Source organism: Oryctolagus cuniculus, chromosome 15 (genome assembly GCF_964237555.1).
Source record: "Oryctolagus cuniculus chromosome 15, mOryCun1.1, whole genome shotgun sequence".
Lineage (NCBI taxonomy): Eukaryota > Metazoa > Chordata > Mammalia > Lagomorpha > Leporidae > Oryctolagus > Oryctolagus cuniculus.
In genome coordinates, this window is record NC_091446.1 from 81,874,622 (window position 1) to 81,898,893 (window position 24,272).

Sequence of the window (24,272 nt, forward strand, 5' to 3'; positions counted from 1 at the left end):
ATGCATTTTCTTTTTATTTTAGCATCCTGCTTGGGAGTCTGTAATGATAGTCCAAGAGCAGTAGTTTTGGACGACTTCAGCAGGTGCAGATGAAGGTCCCTTTCCTCCCGGAATGCCTTCAATGTGAGCGATGTTTGAGGAAGTGCAGCTCTGGGCTGCCTGGCTGCGGGAGAGCCTCGCTCTAAGCTGGCCGGTGCATCTCATAGGTGAGCCCTGGGCAGATGCACAGGGTAGGTTTACTGTTGCATGTGGCAGTAAGGCTGTTTGTTTTAAAGTTGTATTTACAAAGTAGAAGTTCACAAGAAATTATAAAAATAGTACAGAGAGGCCCCCATGTATTCTTTATTATTTAACTCCCCTCAATGAAAAATCAAGACATTGACATTGGTATGCGTGTGCGTAAGTCTTTGTCCTTTTATTTCGTGTAAATTGTGCACCCATCACCAAAATTGAACTACTCAGCCCACACCACAAAGACCCCTCCCACACTGCCACTCTTCTCACATCCACCCTTACCCTTACCCCTTATTTTTCATCTGAGACGCTTGTCATTTAGAGAATGTTCCAGAAAGAGTATCATGCAGTATATGCACTTCTGAGATTGGCCCGGGTGGTTGTGCATGCCGACACCGAGTTTCTTCTCATTGCCAAGTAGAAGTGTGTGATATGAATATTGCAGAGTTTGTTGATTGTCTGTGCACTGAAGGACATTAGATTGTCCCCAGTCTGGGGCTGTGACATGCAGAGTGGACCACTGGCATTTGACTCAATTGTTGAAATGTCCGGGGCCTAAGTCAGCCACTGTCCATTGAGTTTTCCTTGTGGCTGTTGTCTGTGCCCCTGTTTTCCTTCTCCTGGTATCCGTACATTGCAGAAATATGTGTGAAAATTAGACTTGGTCTAGGGTGTTGTTTGAGTGTGCTCCTCTATGGAAATTTCTGGTGCCAATTCTAGTTGTTTGACGGGAGTCATGGTTTGCACATAACTTAGCAGGGACTAAGATTTGAGTGATGTGTGGCGACTGCAAGCCTTTTCAGTCTTAACGTCTACTGTTACGTCTTTAGTTGTCTATAATATATAATACACATACACCACAGTCAGTCTCTGACATGTTTCCTCTCTACACGTTTTGGAAAGCCGCATCAAAGACTTCGGCCGCACACAGATGGCCTCCAGTGAGGAAGGGAGAAGTGAAGAACTTGGGAAGCCAGTCTGGGTGGTGGCCAGCGCCAGGGGGCGCCTGGCTTCCGGGAGCTCCCCCTTGCTGCTGCGTCTCCTCGTCTTCTGAGCCATGAGCTACTCTGTTGACTGTAACCTGGGGAACGGAGACACAAGAGGCTGAGGCAATTGCTCCAGGTCACAAAGGCCAAACCCAGCGAGCGAGCGAGCGAGCACAGTCACCGTGGGGCCACCCAGGGCACCCCCGGAAACGTAAGCATGGACAAAGTTTTCCTTCTACTGGAGACTAAAGAAAACCCGTGGCTTTCCTAGCAGGTCCTTTTATTACAACTTCCAGAAGCCAGGAGTGATACTCAGAGTGTTTGAGAGTATAAAGGAATGTCAGCCTCGAGTCTGCCTTGAACGATACAGACAGACAATGCAGATGATCCCTGTTTGACTTCTGCCGGTGCGTCCTGGCTTACAGGGTGTCTACTCGAATGGATTCTGGGGCAAGGCGAAGCCTACTGCCTGGGTTTTTCTGGGTCCTGGTGAATTTCACCTCAAGCAGACAGTGCCCAGGGCGAGAATGGCAGAGAGATGGCTTCCTGCCTTCCCAGCACCCCGTCAGCAGCCAAGCCAGGACGGGACTGGGAACAGACCAGACTGCAGGCAGGGAGGGGTGGGCTGTGATGGCGCAGGGCTCGGGGAGGGGGGGTCCTTCCTGGGGCATGGGTGCAATCTGCAGTGGTTGTGCTTTTTCTCAGCTTCGCTTCGTTTGCTGGTCCTTTTGCATCCCTGAGACGGAAAAGCTAACTCTGTAGGAAAAACGTCTCGAGGTGGAGGAACTGGAGTGGACCGCATCCAGATAACCAGTAGCACCCTCTGCCAGGATCCCATGTCCCTGCGTGGACTCCACCCCTGTGGGCCAGAGATGAAGCATCTCTGCCAGTGGCTTGTCTCCCTCGGGGACGTGCCCAGGGCCCGACTAGAGGTGGCCCCTGAGCTGCGGCCACCGTGTCTCCTCCTGCCCATCCCGGACACGACCGCCTCCCTGGTTTTCAGAAGGGCTCCTGATCAATCCCTTCCGACACTGAATGAGGAGAAACACGTGGAGGGCAGGACTCGGGGAAACTGGCTCCTGATAGATTTCTTCATAGATGTGCGCTAGGCCTTCTAGCAGTTCATGGGAGATGAAATTAAAGTATGCTTATTTGATGTCAAAGATTTTAGAATCCAGGGGTTGTTTTTTTATAGTATGCATTTCCCATGAACTTCGAAAAGACCCCCTCATTTAAATGTGTGAAGGCTTCTATACGTTATATGAAGACACGTATCAGAAATGAGTTTTTCCAAAAATACCCGTTAGCACAGTATTTCCCGAAACGCAGCTCTGCCAAGGGATCAATCCGAGGTGTGTTAGGACGTTTCAGTCACACGGGCGCTCATGACAGAACTGTTTTCGTTAGTCAAAACTTGGAAATGGCGTAAAGACCCAACAGCAACTTACAATTATGTATATGCCTCAGAGTCAGCATCCTGGAGATGCTTCGAGTTATGCTAATTAAGACCATGTGACAGCGGCGGGTTCAAAGCAAGACAGAAGTGGTGTGGCTGCCGTAAGTGTAACCATATCCAGACACAGGGACAGAGAGCGGCGCTGTGGCGCAGCAGGTTAAACTTGTTACACTGGTATCCTGTGTCGGGGCACTGGCTCCAGCTCTGGCTGCTCCCTGCTAATGCTTCTGGGAAAGTAGTGGAGGATGGCCCAAATGCTTGGGCCCCTGCTACCCCCGTGGGAGTCCAGGATGGAACTCTGGGTCCTTGGTTTCAGCCTGGGCCAGTCCCAGCTCTTGTGGCCATGTAGGGTGTGAACCAGCGGGTGGCAGATCTCTTTCTCTCGCTCTCTCTCTCTCTCTCCCTCTCTCTCTCCCCTTCTCTTTTCTCTCTCTTGCTCTTCACTTTCTATAACTCTGCCTTTCAAATAAAGAGAATAAACCTTTTAAAAAGCATGCAAACACAGAGGAAAGACAGTACTAATTTGGGCCCAAGACACTACCTGCCTATACTCAATGGCAATATATATATCCATCCCTGTGGTGTGGCTTTGTCCCCTACCCAAGACTAAGTGCCATCTGCTCTCCTGCCAACCTGCCAAGTTCTGAGACTGCTGACCTCCCAATATCCCAGTAGAAGGCCCTCATTTGGGAGCTGGGAGGGGTCTTGAAATGCCAGTAATAATGCAAATGAGAGTTTGCTGAAAGCGTTGTCTGCTCAGGCCCCAGGCTATAGCAGAGGGGTCCCGGGGCAGCAGTGAGATGGACACTCATTTCCCAATGCCTGTGTGTGTGCGTGTGTGTGTGCGTGTGCGTGAACATGCAGAGAAGAGAGAAACATGTGCAATGGCAAGGGACCAAGGCCCTGAAATCAACAGAATCACAAAGCAAGGAGGTAGGGAAAGAAGTTTTATGGGCTTGGCTGCAGGAACTAACTGTAGCAACAGCCAGGTCCTCCATCTCCTGTACACGCAGCCCGCAGCCCTCTTCCACCCCTCCCTTCTCCCTTCCTGCCTCAAGGTCGGGGTCCCAGGTCACCTCCAGTCTTCCTGGGAGTCCTTGGCCAAAGAGTTAGGTGAGACCAGACTGGAAAAGATGGCCTTTCTCGGCGTGGCCGCGGCCATGTTCTTGATTTTGTTCAGCTTCTCGCGGGCCTGCTGGCATTTCCTCAGGCAATTCGCGCACAGATCCTTCTCCTCCACCAGGAATACGTTTTCCAGCCTCTTGATGGAGTCGGAGAAAATTTCGGATTCCTCCGCCTTCGGGAAGGGGTTCCGCTTGGTGTTGAGCTTCTTGAGCTTGGGGAGCTTGGAGATGCTGGCGGGGATGGAGCTGAGCAGGTTGTCGTGCAGCCCGACCTCGTGGAGCTCCTTGAGGGCCCCCAGCGTGGTGGGCACGCTGTCCAGGTGGTTGAGGCCCAGGTTGACGGTGCGGATGTTCTTGAGCTGGTTCAGCTCCACGGGCAGGCCGTTGGTGGTGAGCCTGTTGTTGCTGACGTTGAGGTAGAGCAGGGTGGTCATCTGGCCGATGGACTCGGGGAGCTTGTCGATGTAGTTGCTGTGCAGGTCCAGCCAGCGCAGGTTCTGGAACTTGGAGATGGAGTCCGGGATCTTCCTGATCAGGTTCCGGCTGAGGTCCAGCTCGTCCACGTCGTTGAGCCGCAGGATGCACTTGGGGAAGGTGGTGATGCCCATCTTGCTCAAGTCCAGGCGCTTGCGGCCATCCAGCGTGACCTTGATGCAGTTCTTGGCCACGTTCAGGGTGATCTTCTTGCCCTTGGGGCTTTTTATGCCCTTCGCCATGGCTTCTCAGTGAGGGAGCGAGTCCCAGGGACGCTGATCGGGTGGCACCCTTGATCTCTTGGAGGAAGAACTCACATAAAACTGCTGAGAAAAGAGGGAGAGCACACGGTTAGGAGATGGCCTGCGGGTCCTGCATGTCCCTCAGATCCTAGCACTCTGCTCTGTAGGGGAGTGAACTAGAGAGGAATCAGACCATGAGCAGAAGCAGCGCGGCTGCCGAGCAGCAGGGGGCAGGTCAGAAAAAGTGCACTTGAACCAAGCCAGCCTCGGAGAGACAGGCACCAAACCAGCTTCCTCGTAAGTGGGATCCAGGCCATGACCTCCTCCTCTATGTCAGTAGGAGAACAGTGCTCGCAGAGCGTGGGGAGCAGGCAGGGGGAGGGGTCGGCCAAGGCACACATCACCAGAGTTGGACAGCGGACAAGATTTGGGGTGTCCTCACCATAAAGGAACTATGAAGGTTGGAAGCGATAGGTCTGCTAATCGCCCTGAGCCCAAGGTACAGGTGCACTAAAACATTGCACAGAGCCTTACGGCTATGTAAAGATTGCAGATCCGTCAAATGATGCTTAAATAAATATAGAAGACGAAAGAGGTCCAGGAAGCCTAGGACCTGATCTTCAGCTTGTTAATGACTTCTTCCCAGGACAGAGTTGCCAGGCTTTGCAAGTCCAATGACAGAATCACCCGTTAAATCTGAGCTTCCACTGAACCCCAGAATATGAGTCCCAAACACTACATGGTCCCACCTTGCAGTTGGCAGTCCTTCCCCATGGACCTAAACAAACAGTAAATATACTTTGCTTTGTAGAAAAAAATGGATGAAAAAGTAAATTTATTTGGATGCAAAAAAAAAAAAACTTGCAAGTTCATGCATAGTTTTTCCATCATATGCATTTTGCACAAACTTTTGGAAAGACCCCTCATGCTTTCAGATAAAATTCATCCAAGGCAGGCCAAACACACCAAGTGTAAGGGAGAGGGCTCTGGCAGGTCCAGCCAGTTGGGCCCAGCTTAGCCCACTCCCCACAAACCCACCCCCACAGTGAGAAGAAGCCCTCCTGCTCTGACTGATGGTGGCGAGGAAGCCGTGTGGCACTGACCTCACAGCACTGCCCCACTTAGGAGCCCCTGTCAACTGCCTTTTGGCCTAGAGCCTGCCCATTGCCCTTAAGGCAAATTAGGGTACTGTGGCTGGGGTGATGTACCTCACCTCCTACCCAGTGAGTCTGGGACCTCAGACAGCACAAGGCACCCCCACCTTCCCCTGGCTGGGACCCCTGCTCTCAACTCTGCAAGCAGAGTGACCATCCCGACCCCATGAGCCAGCAAGCACCACTAGAAGGAACATCTCTTCTGTTCCTTCCTGGGACCAGCAACCTACCCAGGCCCACTGAGCAGAACTGCAAATCAGCCGGTCTACGGATGCACTCAGACTGCTTGGATGACTTTTTGCTATTAGTGCATAGAGGTCCAGAGTGCCACAGTGGGGAAACACCCACACAGGAGAAGCTGGCAGCTATGGGGAGAAGCAGATGTCACCAGATACATGGAAACAAGCAGACTGCAAAAGAGCTCATGAAAAATGGAATGAAGGCATGAGTTTATTTTGGTGCAGGAATTTTCAAAATCCATGTAAATGAGATGTCTTGAAAAAGTCCACAAAGTGTGTCTTATGGAAAACAAACTATGCATGGATTTCAAATTTTTTTTGCCCCCCTAAATAAACTTATCCTTGAACTCTCATTTTCCACAGCTTTCTGCAAGTCCCCTTGTACATGGTGGCCTGGTATGGGTGGGGTCTCAGCATCTCCCAGAACTTCGTTGACTGAAACATAAACTTGATTGCAAGGTGTTAAGAGGGTGGAAAATGTCATGTCACTGTGGTGTTTAGAGATGGAGCCCTGGCACGTGATCAGGATTAGTTAAGGTCATTAGGGGAGGGAGCCCTCATAACTGACCCCTGGGGACTTGGTAGGAAGCGGGAGAGAGACCAGACACACTCATCTACACATGTGCTCCCTGCCTGTTGCTGTGTGGTACCGTGATCTGTCTCGGGGCTCTGCCAATGAGACAGCCACTGCCACATAAGCATCATTGAACTTTCAGAACTGGGAGCTAAATAAGCCTCTTTTCTCCCTAAGTAGCCCAGCTTGGGTATTTCATCCCAGGTGGATAAGCTGAATGATACAGTTGAGTGGATGGATGAGTTGCATTTCACATGAACAGCTTAGAATCCCAACTATTAGAGATGCCTAAATGTATTATCTCTTTCTGTCTTCTATTGTTTGTTTTTATTCTTTGGGAAAAAAAAGTAGACCAATTGGTTTGACTTTAATTTCTAATTAATTTTTTATCTAGCCAATATGAATCAAACAGCATGGTAGGACACCCCGTGGATATCTAAATTAAAAATGTAATGGCAATCTGTATTTTAATGCCATCAAAATATTTGCAAGCATTTTCTGTTGTAAGATCCTTAGCATCACTATGATACTAGAATCTATCTGGTGCTTCACCCTCAAGTGTCTTTGACTGCATTTTTTAAGGCTCGTTTTGTGTCTATATGTCTTGCCAACGTGATCTCACAATATTAAGATTTATTTTCTATTTATTTGAAAGTTAATACCTCTGTCATACATACATACACACACACACACACACACACACACACACACAGAGAGAGAATCTTCCATGTAACTAACATTGTGCCGCGTAGATGAGAACTACTTTTTGCTTGTCTCTCTTTCTCTCTCTCTCTCTCTCAAAATTATTGAGAAGCAGAAGAACTGAGGCAGAGAGAGAAAGAGAAAGAGGCACACTCCTATCTGCTGTTTCACTTCCCAGTGCCCACAACAGTTCTGTGCACCAAATGCAGGAGCCAGAAACTCCATCCAGGTCTCCCACGTGGGCGGCAGAGACCCAGTCACGTGAGCCGTCACTGCTGCCTTCCAGGGTCTGCATTGACTGGAAGCTGGAGACCGGAGAGAGAACTTGGAACTGAACCCAGGTATTCAGATATAGAAGGCAGGCATCCAGCCAGTGAGCTAAAGGCCCATCCCTGGGCCATCTCTTAAGAAGCCAAGATACAGGGGCCAGTGCTGTGGTGTAGTGGGCTAAAGCCTCTGCCTTTGGTGCCAGCATTCCATATGGACACCAGTTTGAGTCCTGGCTGCTCCACTTCTGATCCAGCTCTCTGCTATGGCCTGGGAAAGCAGTAGAAGATGGCCCAAGTCCTTGGGCCCCTGCAGCTGTGTGGGAGACCCAGAAGAAGCTCCTGGCTCCTGGCTTCAGATTGGCCCAACTCTGGCTGCTGTGGCCATTTGAAGAGTGAACCAGCAGATGGAAGTCCTCTCTCTGTCTGTAACTCTACCTCTAAAAATCAATAAATAAAATATATTTTAAGTAGATAAAAAAGAACTAAATGTGTGCACAAAAAAGTTTTAAAAAAAAGAAGACATGATACAAATGTCTCAATAATTCAGGCATTCAAAAATGCAGGTGCTCCTTAAGTTACTGTGGGGATACGTCTTGATAAACCCATCCTAGGTTGAAAACATCATGAATCAAAAACACATGGAGTCCACCTAACCTACAGGACGTCCTGGCTGAGCCACACAGCACAGTTGTAGGGCGTAGGTGTTTCTCCCGACGACCACAGGGCTGACGGAGCTGTGCTGGCTCCAATCAGAGAGCAAAGCCCTCTGTGCAGAACTGATCCAAATTCAAAATCCCAAGGACACCATCTGAAACAACCAAGAGACAGCCAAGAGAACAGCCGAAGCCAAGCCTAGACGTATGTGCGTGCTCCCCAAGCTTATGCATGGTCTGTCGATTCCACTGTGCTGCTTCTCCCTTCTCCGGCTCTGTAGCGAACACCGCATCCCTGGAGGCACACCACTGGCCCCCAAGAACATCAAGGGAAAGATTCCTTTCTGGAACCCTAGCATTCCCAGGCTGACAGCCACACTCACATCTGCAACAGAAAATCAAGCCACCCCTGCCCTGGTCCCCAAGAGGAACTGTTCCCATTTGGTCACCCGTGGGCATCTGATATAAAACCCACAAGTCCCGTGGAGTCCCTGGACCCTGCAAGACCAGCCCCTGGCTTGGAGCCATTGTGACTTGTCATGGACTGGGAACCACGGGACACTCACAGGCAGGCTGCTTAAGGGCAGAGGGCTTGCACTCCACCTGCTGAAATAGGGGCCATCTGTGTGGCGAGTGAGGAGGAGGTGCAGTGTTAGGCCACCGTCCTAGCAGGGGTCAGTCATGGAGTTGTCCCACCGACCTCTTGGAGGGGCCCCATGCAAAGAGGGGATCCTGAAGAAACCGTTTCGGCTTGGTCTGTAGCCTGAACACCCCACCCAGGGGCTGGGACGTAAGATGCTCCTTTTCATAGACAAGTACTTGGACGTACCGGGCGTCTTCAGAGGCTCCTGGAGAACGCACGCTATCTTTTCATTCCATTTTTCCAAGAACTCTGAAATCCCCCACATGTATCTAAATATATATAAGCATATGAATTTTAATGATATTGTAATGGCATTAATGGAGCCATTTGACTGTAAGAGCTTGGATGCTGGGAGAGAGAAAGAAACAGTTTAAAGGGCACACATAAATGCCCCAAGCCGGTTGACTTAATAGTCCCCATGTGGGCAGTGATGGGGACAGGGATTTGTGGCTCCTCGGCCTCTCTGGTGCCTGTGCTTCAACACAAGGACGGTCTTGCCACATGGAGAGTGATGACACGTGTGTGCGTGCAACACGGCCCTGGGACTTGAGCCACCTGCAGTCTCACCAAAGACCCAGCAACCGTTCCACCATGGAGGGCTGCCGGCTGCTCGGTGATGCTCCGAGGCTACGCACGGGTGCCAGGAGTCTGCTGTGTGCCTCATGGTCTCCCTTTTCAGATCTCGCACCGGGTAGGTTGCACCTCTGCTTCTCCCAAGCACAGGCTGTCCCCATGCATAGATCCGAGGACGCTCTCTCTCCACCCTGCCCTTCTCACCCATCCCACAGACAGCTTCACACCAGCCCTTGCTGCTGCTTCACACCTGTTTCAGCCCCAGAGTGACCCCATCCCAAGTGCTCTCCTGTGAGGGAGCAGCATCTGCTCCCATTGTACAGGGGAAGATGCTGGCATGGTGGTTGGGGGTGGAGGGACGGTTGAAGTGTTTATCCGAGTTCTCCAGCTGCCTGGTTCCAGAACTCACGGGACCAGTCATCCTGTTGCATTCGCGTTCCCGCTCCCGTGGCTCTAAAGCAGCAAAGGGAGTGTCTGTATGGAAATGGTCAGGCTCACTTCATTTGGCAATTATCTGGTTAATTTGATCAACACCATTCTAAGTGCCTTGCTGGGACACTATACATTTATAGCATTGTCGACCCTAATATTGGTTACTTCTCCTTAGCAGCCATGAGGCTCTGTTATCTGTCAAACAGCCCGCTTCCCCCTGGTGGATAATGAGAATTCAACTTTTATTTGGAGCAAAAGTTCCCAAGGGGTCCCATGGCCCAATAACGAAAGATTACGATTTCTTACTGGTTTAATAGTGTCTATTTGGTAATTCCGAATGTACTCTGTTTTAATTGGATTTGTTAAAGGAACAAGAGGGAATAGGCGCCTTACAATTAAAATAAAATATTAAGATGATTACTTTAACAGACTAGAAATGCCTTGTTTGTCACCCACACAATCAAACAACCCACACAACCCAACCTCACCACAAACAAAAGCCCGGAAGCCGAGGAGGACCTGGCACCTCTAAACCCCAGAGGATGAGCACTGATTCCGTCCATCAATCATTGCACCACTGTGATTTCCTTTCTTCGCAGGTGGGCGTTCTCATAGGCCCGCCCCCTAAGGAAACGACTCAGAGCAGTGGCAGAGTAGATGGGAGCGCGGGGGCCTTCGACCCAGCCAGCTGGGCCTCCGGCTCTGCAGTCAGCAAATGAGTGACTCTTGGGTGGTCTTTGGCTTCCACTGCTGTCAGTGAGATCATAATGATGGCTGCTTCCAAGAGTCAGGTGGGAGCAAGGGTGAGGGCCTTGGAAACGTTGGCTGTGACTTATGCTTGGGCGTGAGTTGGGGGAAGTACACAGCATGGATAAGGCAGCATAACTGACCACCCTGGAGCCAAGACTCCAGGAGTCCACCTCTGGTTGACGAGAGGAACGAGCCGGGGCATGGCCGCGGTGGAGAAGGACTCTTTGCTGAAGGGTTTTTTTCTAGACATTTTCCTGGCTGCATTTCTCCAAACACTCCCCCGATAAGCAGATGTTGTTGTTCCATGACCCTCCAGAAAGTCGGCAAGCTGAGTATCTCCAGCATCACCAAGCGCCGTTGCCCTGGCCTTTGCTCTCCACCACTGCGCTTTTGCTCAGACTGGACCCCACGTCCACCTCTCGGTAGCCATTAGTTTGGTTGTGCTTTGCTTATCTCCAGTTACCATTCTTCAATCTGATGTGTCTCCTTACAGACTGATGTCTTATCTTTCTAGGTGCCTTGTGCTAGATCCTGTTCAGACATTTCCATAAGGTAGTATGAGTTTACTTTGGTGCAAAAATATTTTTGAAATCAGTGTGTAGGTTTTTTTTTTTTAATACGTGTTTTCCATAAAGTTTTTTGCCCTCAGGGAAATTCAGGTTGCCACTTCCACACCACAAATGTGCTGGTCACCAAGTGTGCTCCCATCCCTGTGTGGGGAACACTTGGGGACAGAAGTGCTTTCCAAGTAGATGCATGAGATGGCATGATGGGCAGGTGTGCCAGGAGTCGGAAGTGGGGTTGGCAGCCCCACTGGAGAAGCTGGGTTAACTGGGTCGGGCCAAGGGGAGAAGGACAGGCTCTCAGAGGCAGAGATGGACTCGAGCCACAGCAGAGGGATGGGCTCATGCCGGAGACAGGGCTGAGAGCCAGGGAAGAGGTGGAGACCAGGCTGCCGAGAAGCCCGGGTGCCACTTCTAAGACCCTCTCCCCAGGAAACAGGAACTTCACTGTCCATGTGAATATATCTATGACAGCGTCACCTATGATATTCTTAAAAGGAAATCATCCAGATATCTACCAACTGACACTTGGTTAAGTAATCACAGTGTAGTAGGGTAAAGATGACGTAGAAACTGAAGCAAAACACGAACTGTCAAAATTCTCTACAACAGCTGTGAGATCTAGTTGTCATCTGTGAAGAAAGCTATAAACACCAGCTCATGCCCATGCTCACACACACACAGGCAGTGCCACTTCGTGTGTGTGTGTGTGTGTGTGTATAAGAGAGAGATTCTGTAATAATATACCAAGCACACTTAGGTCAAAGAAGGAACTCCATGGCAATAGTCCCTGGACAAAAAGGCAAGACGGGGCCAGGTGTGTCCAGGCCCTGGGCTCAGGTCCTGGCTTCCTACTTCCTTGTACCGGGTAAGCTGCTCTGAGCGCCAGCGTCTCTGAACAAAATAGGGCCATGCAGTGATTGTGCAGGATAAGGTTGTTGGGGCATGAGAGGCATTTGGTGAATGGCGCTTCAGAGACAGGATGGTTGCTAGCCACTCGTCCCAGACATAGGAGCTGGGGAATACTCATTGCAGATTTCCAAACACAAAATCCTTGCAAACTTTTCAACACTTGCAAACAATCCACCATGCTCTTACCAACCGTAAGAGAACCATGATACCAGCGATTTATAGATAGGATTATGTCCATCCACTCAGAATATCTAGAGCTCCCCACAGGCCACGCCCCTCATTCATTCATTCAACGCTTTTTATTTGGGTTGTGCTATTGATCAGACCAGGGGACAGGCAGTGACCAAGGCAGATGCTGTTGTGTTTCTTGTGAAACTTTCTGTCTTAGGGGAAAGCAAAGAAGACTCCCCCCGAAAAAACCCAAAGGAAACAGAATCCAAGGAGCATTTCAGTTGGTCTAAGCGTTGGGTAAAACACAGGAGCTGAGGATGCACTCAAGAATCAGAAGGGGATGCTGGAGAGGAGGAGGGCTAATTTAGACTGCGGTGGCCGGAGAGACCTTCTCTGAATCGCTGGCATGAGTGACATTTGAGCTGTGACTTGAGTGCGAAGGATTTGGAGAAGAACAGCCCAGGAAGGGGGTGTTCCCGTGAGCCAAAGTCTGCAGCATGGGGAGAAGCCGGGGTGTTGGGAGAAAGGGGGTGCTGGAGTAGCCAGTCCACTGGAGCAGCAGGAGCACGGGGCGGACAGGGAGTGGAGGAGGGGGCCAGCCACGTGCTCAGGGGCAGGTGGCCACTTGTGTGTGGTCGCAAGGATCAGCTCGTTGCTGGGAAGGCGACACACGGGCACTTCAGAATGCTCATGGAAAAACAAACTTTTAAAAGACAAGATGATTTTGGTGCAAATAATTTTGAAATCCATGCTTTTTTTTTTCATTCTCCATGAAATTTTTGAAGAGGTAGGGAGGGAGGGCCAGGGTGGGGACCTGAAGGCGGGGGAGCGAGCTGAAGACAGGACAGGAAGGTCACGTGCACTGAGAGGGTGGAGGAGGAGAAGGGACCAAGTAGGATCAGGACATGGTGGGAGCAGAGTCGGTGGAACCTTCTAGACTGCATGGGGGGCGTCAGGTCAAGAGACAACTCTAGAGCAGGATGGAACTTGGAGAAGCCCTGGGTATTTTCAGCACTGTCCCCTCCTCTTTATCCAGCGCTGGTCTCCTGTCTAGATGCTTCCGGAACAATATCTCATTTAGTCCATCCACCCTACTCCACAGAGGAATCACCAAGTTCTCCCTGTTCTGTTCCTTGGAGACCCAGAGTCTGCCTGACCCCCGTTGCCCCGGCTTCAGTGCCATTTGGCTGTGCCATGAAAATCTGGCTTCACTGGGTGGACGGGGGAGCTCTGGCGATTCAGGTCCTGCAGGCGCTGGCGGGAACTGGGCTAGCTCCTGCGCCAACTTGCACCTAAGTCTGGTCAAGCCTCAGCGCGTTGTCCCGCCCCCAGGAAGAAGGCACCGGGTGCCACGAGGCCCAGCTCTGGGAGCTGAGCTGAGTTTCATTAGGTGAACATGAGATAGAGAGAGCAGGGCAACTGAGAACAGGCCAGGAGCTGCGAGTCGGCCCTGGTTCTCGCCGCAGGTGGTACTTCCCACCCGTGTAGAAGAAGGCGGGCTTCAGATGTGCACCTTGCATTGTCCTGGGGTCCAGGGAACTTGGAAACGTCACCTAGCCTTCACATCCCTGTCACTCCTGCAGAAGGTGGGGGAAAGAGCTTGTAGAGCCCCCAGAGCAAGCTGGGGACGCCACGCACCGGCCCCAGACTGTGGCGGCTGCTCAGACGCTCTGCAGCGGTCTCCCTCCTCTCTGGAAGGCTCAGAGTCCAACCCAGCAGGCCCAGACGTCACTGCAGCGTGGAGCCCGCCACAGGTCCGCCCCTCCCTGAGTGTGTTACTTTGCACAAGTCTCTGACTCTTGTTCTGAGGCTCCCGTTTGTGGCTCAGAAGCTGTGTTCTGAACTTGGCTCCTGAGTGCGTTGCGAGCCTTCTGTGCGCCAGATCCTTCGCAAAGCAGTGAGACCACGTGGTTTTTAACACAGCGGAAGTTAAAAGTCCTGCCTTCAGACCGCGTATGCGGATGAGTCGTACTCATTCTGACTGCCATGCCCACCCTGGCCTCTTACAGAAGCCACTAGTCACTCCTAGAATGGCCTGGCATTCTGATTTTCATCTCCAGTGGAAGATACAGTACCAGCGGCCCAGAGAGGCCAAGGAACTTGTCTGAGGTCACACAGCCTCCCCACGGAGGGTCTTCTTTTCCCCCACGACACCTGCCTTGGAACTAGGGACTTAACATGTGTGATACAGTGTGTCCCGTGACAACTCCTTCTTAGCAAAGGCCCAGCTGAACCACTTGTCAGTGGGTTTCCAGTGTCCAGGATAATTTGTAGAAGGTGTTTAGGGACCAGATTTCTCAAAAGACAGAAAACCCTCCTGCACTTTGATAGAAATTAGATGAGGTCTGCGGAGTTAGTTAGTGCAGTAGGCCCAGCCCTCCTGCGTGAGCAAGCAGCATATTTCAGCTGGCTTAGAGGGGCTGCCCAGTAGTTGAAACCCTGTTCCCTTGACCTGGGAGAGAGACTGGAGCATGACCCTGGGGGCCTACAGGTCAGCACGTCTCCCTCCGCAAGCTTGCCCAGGGACGCCCAAGCTGTGTCCCCAGCTAACTGCTCTTCCTGGCTGGGGCTCAGCGCACGCTCCCTCCTCTGCTAAATAATGCATTGGCGGGTGTCTGGGGTTTGTAAATAGAGCACGCGGGACAAACAGGTATCTCCAGAGTTGCTTACCCAGAGGGGAGCTGAGAAGCAGAGTTCGAAGGGCAGAGTTTAAGCAGATCCATAATGGCAAGGCAGCCCCCAGAGCAAAGACTTACCCCTGCGCGTCTCTCTTCTTCCTGCTGCTCCTCTGTGAAACTTTGTCACCAGGCAACAAGGCAGGCGCCTGGCACCTGAGGTTCATTAGCATAATCCTGAGGTCAGCTTCCAAGGGAGGGGCCAGAGGCTGGGACCGAGGGTTGCTGGGATGCCCAAGCTTCCCGCCAGGCGTGGCCTGGCCTCTTGGACCCCCTCGGTTCTGGCAGGTGGTCTCCAGTTAGCCCAGCAGGATCCAGACAAGCCTCTCTCCATGGCAACATGGGGACTGCAAAGGGCAGAGCCACATGGCCACCTCCTGGGGACACATCTCTCAACTCTGGTGGCATCAGCTGCCCTGAGTGACCCTTCAGGGTCCTTCTCTTTCTTCCAGATACTTCCCTCTGCTCCTCGAGGTTCTGTTCTGAGTGGTTTCTTTATTTCGATTTAATTTTCTCGCCACTTTGTTTCTGTCCGCACAGAGTAACTGTAACCCTCTAAACTGCAAGTCCACAGTCATTTTTCCCTTCCATGGAGAGTGCATTCTTAAATGCTAATGGGCAGCTTCTAAAATATACATTGAAAATGGAGGTTTCCTATGTGGATTTTCCTTTAGTTTCCAACTTGGCAGTAACATGAATAAGGTTGCAGTGACTTTAGCTGTGCATTTGTGATCATTTTTAAAGTTTTTGTTCTTTAAATTTGATGGCCAGAAATTAAGAAAATCAGCAGAACATGTTAAATAGTAAAGTTATTATGCAGCTAATAAAACGTGGTAGAAAAATAAGAAAATGCGTGTGTAGAACTAAATATTAAAAATGATCTAAATCTCCCCACCCAGGCATATATTGGAAAATAAAAAATATCATTAACAAATAATAGAAATAATTTTAAAACTAAAATTAACTTAAGTAATAAAACTTGGAAAATGCAAAAAAAGCAAAATAAAAATGCTTCAATTTTAAAATAAAAATAAATCATTAAGCAAGAGATAGCTTTAACTATATAAATCCTGATGAATAAATTTTAATATTTAATATGGATGTATTTACTATTAATATTTACCCTTATGGAATATGAATATTTTTATGATTTTAGTCCCAAAACAAAGTGCATCATTTAATTTAGGATAGTAAATGGATTTCAATGAGCTAGCAAATAAAAATAAGTAGAAAATTTAATAATTATCCCAAATCCCACAAAACACACAGACATCACAAAACACACATAGGTGGAAATAAAATGAAGGTTTTTAAAGAAGAAAATATGTAAGGAGATAAATAGCTTTGTGAGTCTAAAACTTATAAAAACTAAAACCACTCCTGGTTTCAGCACCTGGGCGTGAACTCCACACACACTGTCTAAGTTTGCAGTCGGTTAGCACAGCTGCAGAGTCAGGACGCTCATGCTCATGGTTTACCTGAGTTCAAGTCCACACACACACACACACACACACTAATCACTTTGCTCGTCAAGGATCTCAGTTTTCACGCAGTTGGAGCTTTCTGTTGCTGTCGGGTTTTGTTTGCTTTCCTCGGGCTTCAAGGGCAAGGCTGGCCCTTGGTGGAGGTGTGGTACTGGCAGGTGCTGTGAGCAGCTCAACGTGTTGAGCATTCAAAGGCACCTGCTCTGTGCCAGGCCTGAGGTGGGGGTGGGGCAGTGGGGCACCAGAAATTCGTCTCCCGCTCCCCTGCTCTGCACACCACTTCCTTGCCCTGTGCCTTCCTTCCCAACCCATCTCGACACAGAGAAGACGGCTGGCTCCTGCATTGGGTATTTGTGAAAATTAGGCCATCAGCAAAAAGGCTTTGGAACCCGAAATGGGTTAGACAATGATCAAGTGCTATGATTATTATGCTTAGAACTGCGTGCAAGACTCTTCCCTGCTGGGGGAGATGAAGAAAGGTGGGAAGTTACAAGAGAGAGAGCCAGTTCTCCCCCAACCCCAGGGGAAGTCTCTGGTCTGGAAGACTACATCAGCCACCTCACAGATTTCTCCTGACCTGCTACCTGACAGTTAAGAGTCCAGGAGAACCCAAATTTGTGTTTCCAGCACCAGTCTGTTGGCTTCCTAGAGAACAGCAGCGTCTCCCGTGCCCTCAACATCCAGTTCCTGTTTTCCCTAGTAGGGATTCTCAACCAACAAAGGTTGTGCCCAGGCCTGACGAGTGACCTGGCAGACAGGGTCGCCTCCCTGGGCCACACTGACTTTGTCTGAGTCCAACTTGCAAGTTGCTTTGGGAGAGGGGAGGCAGTGGTTTGAAGTGTGTGGACTTAGCACAGGGGTCCAAGTTTCCCCTGTGGATGGGTCCTCTGTAGACACCTGCTGGGTTGGGGCTAGACCTGGCCTCCGAGTCCCCGGAGGTAAAGGGGTGGGGAGGTGAGTGGGTGAGTGGGGAAGTGGAGACCCAGACTCTTGCCCTGAAACTCACTGCAGACTCCTCAGGAGACCCCGGGGAGCTCCCCACCAGTGATGCCCACTGGGATGACCAAGGAGCAGTGAGTGATCCAGTCACAGGCCGCACAGCCCGTCTAGGGCCTTGGCTCTCCATTCTTCTTCCTCCCGGAGGGTAGGCAAGGGAACAACAGCCCAAACATCTCCCGCCGAGGGAGCCACCTGCCCAACCCTTCTGCAGACCCTGTCCAACTCACTCTCCTGGGAAGGTGTGCTCAAGCATTAGAAGGATGACATAGCCACAGTTGCTGGAGTGCATCCCCCAGTCAAGTGGTGGAGGCAGAATTTGGATCCAGAGCTAACCCACGTGTTATTCCTGGCATCGTGTGGAATCTGAAACTTACGTACAACGATTGGCCAGGAAGTAGTCACCTGTCCGAAATTTAGAACCTTCACCTAGACCCTTTCAAGGGTTCTGTAGCTACTTTCGGATGAATATGATTTTTATAAGTGTGCAAATGTGAGCACTCACATTTGGTTAGGTGACCTGGCACAGCTGGTGGTGGTGATGTCTTTTTCCAATGGGACCGACGATGATGGATCTCCCTTGGAGGTCATGCCGATGGGATGAGGAATTGGACGGGAAGCGCCTTCTCCCTCCTCACATCATTCCACCTGATGGCCACATCACAAATGGCCACGAGCAACATTCTAGAACCTTTCTCAAGGGCCGTGCAGCCGGGGCTCACTCTCAGTTTTCTGATCCTGACGGGGGTCGGTTTACTCCCCAGCTCTCTCTCTCCTCTCGAGTTCTAAAACAGACGAGCACAATTAGCAAGGCGTTGGCTGCCCACTCCACAGGCTCAAGGCTGTGGAAGGTTCCACACAGCGCCCTCTGCGAGGTGGTGGCCCTCACTGTCCCCAGCCTGGACGCCGCTCTCAGTTACAACTTCCAGAGCTGGGGCAGGCGGCAGGGTCGCAGGTGGAGCCGGGAGCAGAATTTCCACTTGGGCCTTTGCAAGCTAAAGCAGTAGATTTGACCACGTTCTGTCTGGATGGTTGTTGGCTGTTCTTGGCCTGGATAACGCAAGCCGGATCAATGACTTCTCCACTGGGGAGGAAGGAACTGAAGCCCAGCCTGGGAAAATTGCTTTCTGCCTGTGAAAAGTCTGAATTGGGTGCAGAGGGATGGAGAACTCCTGGACAGAGGCTGTGACCATGGTGGGCTGTGAGGGGGCGATGAAGAGGCACAGCTCCCCGCTGGGGCAGTTGAGCTGTCAGGTTTGGTTCAGGCTGAGGCCTGCAGAGTCTCCCCAGAGTCCATGCATATGAAGTATGTGGTGGGTGGGGTCTGGGCCCCTGAATGGGACTGTGCAGAGGGGCTGGGGGGAATGAGGAGGTGAGGTTTGGTTGATTGGAACAGCTTGAGCAAATCTGGGTCTTGGTAAACTCTCTCCCAGCCAGACAATGGCATTGCACGGGTCTGATTGGGATATTCTAACTGTAGAAGTGTACTTTGGCACAGTCTTTTTAAGAGAATGATTTGGCAATAGGTAGCAGCATCAAGAATGCTCAGAGCTTTGAACCCAGTACTTTCAGAGTTAGGATTCTATCTCGTGGAAACGCTCATGGAAGTGTCCAGAACTTTATGTGCAAAGATGTTGGGATATACACATTCTTTGTGAGAATCAAGCCCAACCCAGGCAGATCAGCCGACAGTGACCCACCCATACCTGGTGTCCTGCAGCTGTGGGAACGAATGTGGTAGAACAGCATGAGCCAGCCTCCATGGGTGCTGGTAGGCAGGTGAGGCAGAGAGAACTGTGCCTGTGTTATGTCCCATGGGAGATCAGTAGAAACAAAAGCCATGCAGGTAGGCAGGTAGATGTGCACAATATTTCTGGAATGTTCTAGAACCTGTAAACCATGGATATTTCTTGAGAGGGAGCAATGGTTTGGAGACACTTTTATTATCATAGCCTTCCTTGATGTTTGCATTTTTGAAACCACGTACTTTTATTACGTGATGATTCTCCAAAAAGTTCACAAAAACTGGAATTAAAAGATACATTTATTTGTGTGCAATGATTTTTGAAATCTGGGCCTACAAGGGGTCTTCAAAAGGTTCATGAAAAATGTTCATAATGAAAAAAACTGTATGGGTCTCACAATATCTTGCATCAAATATAAATTTGTCTTTTAATTCCATTTTCATGAAGCCCTTTTAAAAAGATTTATTTATTTATTTGGAAGGCAGAGTTACAGAGAGAGAGAGAGAGAGAGAGATTGATCTTCCATTCACTGGTTCACTCCCCAGATAACTGAACAGCCAGGGCTGGGCCAGGCTGAAGCCAGGAGCCTGGAACTCCATCCAGTCTCCCACGTGGGTGCGGGGACCCAAGCACTTAAGCCATCTTCTGCTGCTTTCCTAGGCCGTTAACAGGGAGCTGGATCAGAAGTGGAGCAGCCAGGGTTCAGACCTGTACTCATATGGGATGCTAGTGTGTAGCAGGTGGTGCCTTAACCCACTTAACCCACAACGCCTGCCCCTTTTTGAAGTTCTGTCCTAAGTCACAGGTCAAATGGGGGTAACTTAGGGGGCACAGAAGGCAGAGTTACCGCCCCCAAACTTGCTGTGCACACCTCCGGGACTTCGCCTCAGGCTACACCTAAGGCAGAGTGACAGTGGCTGCAGATCCCTAAGTCAGTGAGGCAAGGTAGGGGCGAGGAGAGCTTGGGCAGTGGGTTTGCTGCAGGCCAGCGCAGGTCCCCGAACACCCGGCCCCACAGAGCCCCAGAAGGCCGGCCCCCTCCCCTTTCTGGTCCATCTTTGGGATAGCAGGTCACCATCATGGTTTTCTGTCTCACACTGGGGTAGCGGGTCACCGTCGCGGTTTTCTGTGTCACATTGGGATAGCGAGTCACCATCGCGGTTTTCTGTCTCACAGGAAGCACCCCGGTTTCGACAGGACCATGCTGCAGAGGTGGCAGGTACAGTGGCTTCTCTAGAGCAGGGCCCCTGGGAATGCAAACCAGCAAAGAGCTCGCTCGGGTCCCGGTGATGGAGGGAGGAAGTGTGTGGAGTAATCCTGCAGGCAGCTTGTTCTGTTAGTTATCCCACATGGCCCACGTCTTTCCCCAACAGGAACACAGTGACAGATAGCGATTCTTGCCCTGGAGTCAGAGCCAGGGAGTGAGTGTGTGTGTAGACAGATGTGATACACACACACACACACATACACAATGCACATGCTCTCTCTCTCATACACACATGCATTCTGTCTCTCACACATACATGGGCACTTATATACACATACATGCACACATGCACATGCATGCACACATACAGTCACATACACACATGCTCTCTCACACACATGCACATGCTCTCTCATACACATGCACATGCTCTCTCATACACACATGCATTCTGTCACACATACATGCACACTTATATACACACACGTGCACACATGCACATGCATGTACACATGCAGTCACATACACACATGCTCTCTGTCACACACACATACGCATGCACATGCTCTCTCATACACATATGCATTCTGTCACACATACATGCACACTTATATACACACATGTGCACACATGCATGTACACATACACACTCACATGCACATGCTCTTTCTCATACACACATGCATTCTGTCACACATACATGCACACTCATATACACACGTGTGCACACATACACATGCATGTACACATGCAGCCACATACATGCTTACACATGCACATGCACATGCTCTCTCATACACACATGCATTCTGTCTCTCACACATACATGGACACTTATATACACATACATGCACACATGCACATGCATGCACACATACACACTCACATGCACACACATGCTCACTCTCTCTTACACACACACACAGCAGGGGCAGGGGCATCTCCACTTGTTCCTGGGAAGATACAAGTGGTCCCAGCCCAGATGCGCTGACATTTAGCCCAGGGCTCGCAGTAAAGAAAGGGACCCCAAAAGAGCCAGTCCTAAAGACGACAGGACTGCGAGAGAGTCACTCCTGGTCACTCACATCCCTTCCCACGGAGCAGGCTGAGGAGAGCAGAGACCCAAAGCACAGAGGTCCCACATCCAAGCCAATGGCTGTGTTGTGTGGGCCCCTGCTCGTCTCCTGGGTGGTTTGCTGAATTCTCTCCCACACCCGGAACCTGTCACCATCTGTGACGGTTCATCTCAAGGCAGATGGCCTGGCAGCATGAGTATTACTCCCAAGAGCCAGGGGCGGGGTAGGGCAGACACCTAAGTTGTGGAAGAAGGAAGAGCATCCAGCCCCTTGGCCAGGCCTGCAGCCGCTTTTTGCAGCCATAAAGGGGTCAGCAGCAGGTTCACGCACAGCACCTGTGCCGTGACGTCCATCAGCTGTTCAGCATGGCCCACAAGAATGCTTCAGCTGCGGCTTTGGGTGGCCCGGCTGGTTTTCCTTGTCTTCCGCGACCACCTTGCCTGCATTCATATTGATGATGGGGTGCGCCTGCCGGAGCAGCTGCTGGCTTGGGCACAAGATGTACCAGAAACAAGCCAGGTGCCAGCTGCCTGCCCCTCCTCACCAACAGAGGGGCTCCTGCGGAAGGCTGGGGTCAGCACCTTGACCCCCCGAGGGGTGGCAGACTGCTCGGCTCATACCCTCTTTGTCTCTTCTCTAGAAAAGGGACATCAGCAATTTCGAATACCTCATGTACCTCAACACCCAGGCCGGCAGGACGTACAACGACTACATGCAGTACCCCGTGTTCCCCTGGGTCCTGGCTGACTACAGCTCCGAGGTAAGGCATCCACGTGGGAGCTGCGCGGGGCTCCCGAGGCCACACAGAGCTCCCTCGGTGAACCCCCAGAGCCTCTGCGAGGGGTTCAGTGCTCGGCCCTCATGATGTCACCGCAGCCTGGGTTTCTGCCCCAGATGCACCTGTGCAAGGGTCCCCATGACCATACCAACCGTCCCCATAAGCCCAGAGGGCTTCCTGCTCCCTCACCTGATAGAAGCAACTGCTGTGCACCCACAGTGGGGTGGAGTGGCTGTCAGAAGTGAGGTGGGTCATGGAGCTCATTCCTAGAATCAACAGAGGTAGAAGCGGGGTGAGGGAGAGCGAGAAAGGGGAAGAGAGACAAGCGGAGACAACTCAGCCATGGAGTAGGGTCCTGACCACCAGGCTCTGGCCACCTTCAGCGGTGCTGGGTTGAGTGTCAAGGACAGAAGGTTCAGGCCCCTGGCCAGTGCTGCCTGGGGCTGCATGCTTGCCACACCCCCAGGATTTGTGCAAGGAAGAAATTCATGCGGGTCCCCTTGGCCACGCGACACATCTGACCCAGCAACCATCGGCTCACCAACCACCTGTGTTCCCTTCTTGTACATAACGTCCACCTGAGCCCAAGCCTTTCAGACACAAAATCGTGCCCATCCCCAGCCCGAACGCATGCCTTGCCAAGTGGGAGTTTACCAAACACTTGTATTTTTAATTTTGGATTATTTACTGGCATTTGAAAATCGGGACATGTCGCCTAAAACAAATGTGAATTTCCAGTATCTCTGGACCATCAGGAGCCGTGGCCACAGCGAGCCACTCCAGCCTGACAGATTGGTTGTGGCTGGAGGCCGGGATGCCACACACTCTGTCCATCAGTCGCTGGGGGCTGAGGAGCGGCTGTCTCCTGGCTGCCCCTGTCTAGCCCCTTTATGAGCCTTGGGGATGGGGAAGCCGCACTCCTCTCGTGGAGCTGGGCGATTCCCTGCCCGAGCATCCTTGCCCCCCTGCTAACACACGGCAGCCTCTTCTCCAAGGAGACAGGTCTCTGGGCCCCCAGTCTCCTCTGCAGTGAGTTCCCAAGGTCAAGGGCGAGATGGGGCTGTCACTGCTCAGAAGGGAGAGGCCTCCTTCATGTCCTCCCCTAACTGATGACTTCAGGCATCCTATAAACCTGCTGGGTGCTTAGCAAGGACCCTGAAGCATTGGAATCAATGACTCCCTGAGGGCAAGAGCTGAGTGCCTGATAGCCACACAGGATTGGCTTGGAAGTCTCTTTCGGGGAACAGGTGGTCGTGGTCTGACTTTGGGTCAGCTTGCAACAGGCTCAGCCTGAACTCAATCTTCCCCTCCTCTTATTCTGCATCCCTCCCCTGTGAAGTCTCCGTGGATCACTGGCCCCAGGGCCATAAAAACTCAGCATGCCAGCTAATGACCAGAGCGGGGTCAGGCCAAATGGCAGGAAACCCATAAAAAGAGCCATAAAACTAAAGGAGCGTGGCTCCCGGGGCTCCCAAGGGCTGGTGGCTGTGGCAGGGGGTGGGGGTAGTGGGGGGGTGGGGAGGGGGTTGGGTGGGGCCATGGAGGGGGAGGGGGAGGTTCACTCAGCCGCACATGCACATCTGCCTTCTAGACGTTGAACTTGACAAATCCCAAGACCTTCCGGGATCTTGCAAAGCCCATGGGGGCTCAGACCAAGGAAAGGAAGCTGAAATTCATCCAGAGGTTTAAAGAAGTGGAGAAGACTGAAGGTGGGCAAGATTATAATTTGATCGTGTTGTTGTTCTGTGCTGTTCTGAATGCCTTGAAATGACCATTGATAACGGCTGGGGCAGTCCATCTCCGAGCCTACAGATGACCGGTCCAGGGGTGAGCACCCTGGCCACATGTAGGTGTGGCCCGGGGAGCTGTGGACGTTCTGTGTGGACCTTGTGCCAGCCCAGGTGTACTTGGCATTCATCTGGGTGAGGGCTGTTCCAAAAGTTCATGGAAAACACACACTGTGCAAAAGCGACACATTTTTTTTTTTGCAAAAACATCAAATGTTTTTTTCGTCCAAACAAACTGAATTTTTCATGCTGTTTTTCCATGTTTTTGAAGATCCCTCGCACAGTGAACCCACGCGCATGGGCAGGAAATGGCAACTCAGGAAGGTTACCCACTCGTTCAACAGCTCAGCCTGCGGACAGCACAACCCACCCC

At 51.2% G+C, this 24,272-nt stretch overlaps 2 protein-coding genes across 7 annotated transcripts in view; one reads left to right on the forward strand and one right to left on the reverse strand.

Moving 5' to 3' along the window:
• Positions 1-24,272, forward strand: part of WDFY4 (WDFY family member 4) — a 275,027-nt gene that overhangs the window by 218,516 nt on the left and 32,239 nt on the right. For all 3 annotated transcript variants that reach the window (XM_017338630.3, XM_051837551.2, XM_051837550.2), the window contains exons 48-50: positions 20,228-20,270; positions 21,975-22,094; positions 23,704-23,821. In XM_017338630.3, the coding sequence (XP_017194119.2) occupies positions 20,228-20,270; positions 21,975-22,094; positions 23,704-23,821 (281 nt within the window). The remainder of the gene's footprint in view (positions 1-20,227; positions 20,271-21,974; positions 22,095-23,703; positions 23,822-24,272) is intronic.
• Positions 383-17,968, reverse strand: LRRC18 (leucine rich repeat containing 18). 4 transcript variants are annotated; one of them, XM_051837555.2, is made up of 3 exons: positions 17,537-17,555; positions 3,753-4,600; positions 383-1,315 (listed from the first exon to the last, which is right to left on the reverse strand). In XM_051837555.2, exons 2-3 carry the CDS (start codon positions 4,514-4,516, stop codon positions 1,297-1,299), a joined length of 783 nt encoding a protein of 260 aa, XP_051693515.2. In that variant the 5' UTR covers positions 4,517-4,600; positions 17,537-17,555; the 3' UTR covers positions 383-1,296. The 4 variants fall into 4 exon arrangements, with proteins under 4 accessions (XP_051693515.2, XP_069914207.1, XP_008248613.2 ...); XM_070058106.1 differs by lacking the exon at positions 17,537-17,555 and adding an exon at positions 10,244-10,259; XM_008250391.4 differs by lacking the exon at positions 17,537-17,555 and adding an exon at positions 17,812-17,968 and having other exon boundaries at positions 384-1,315.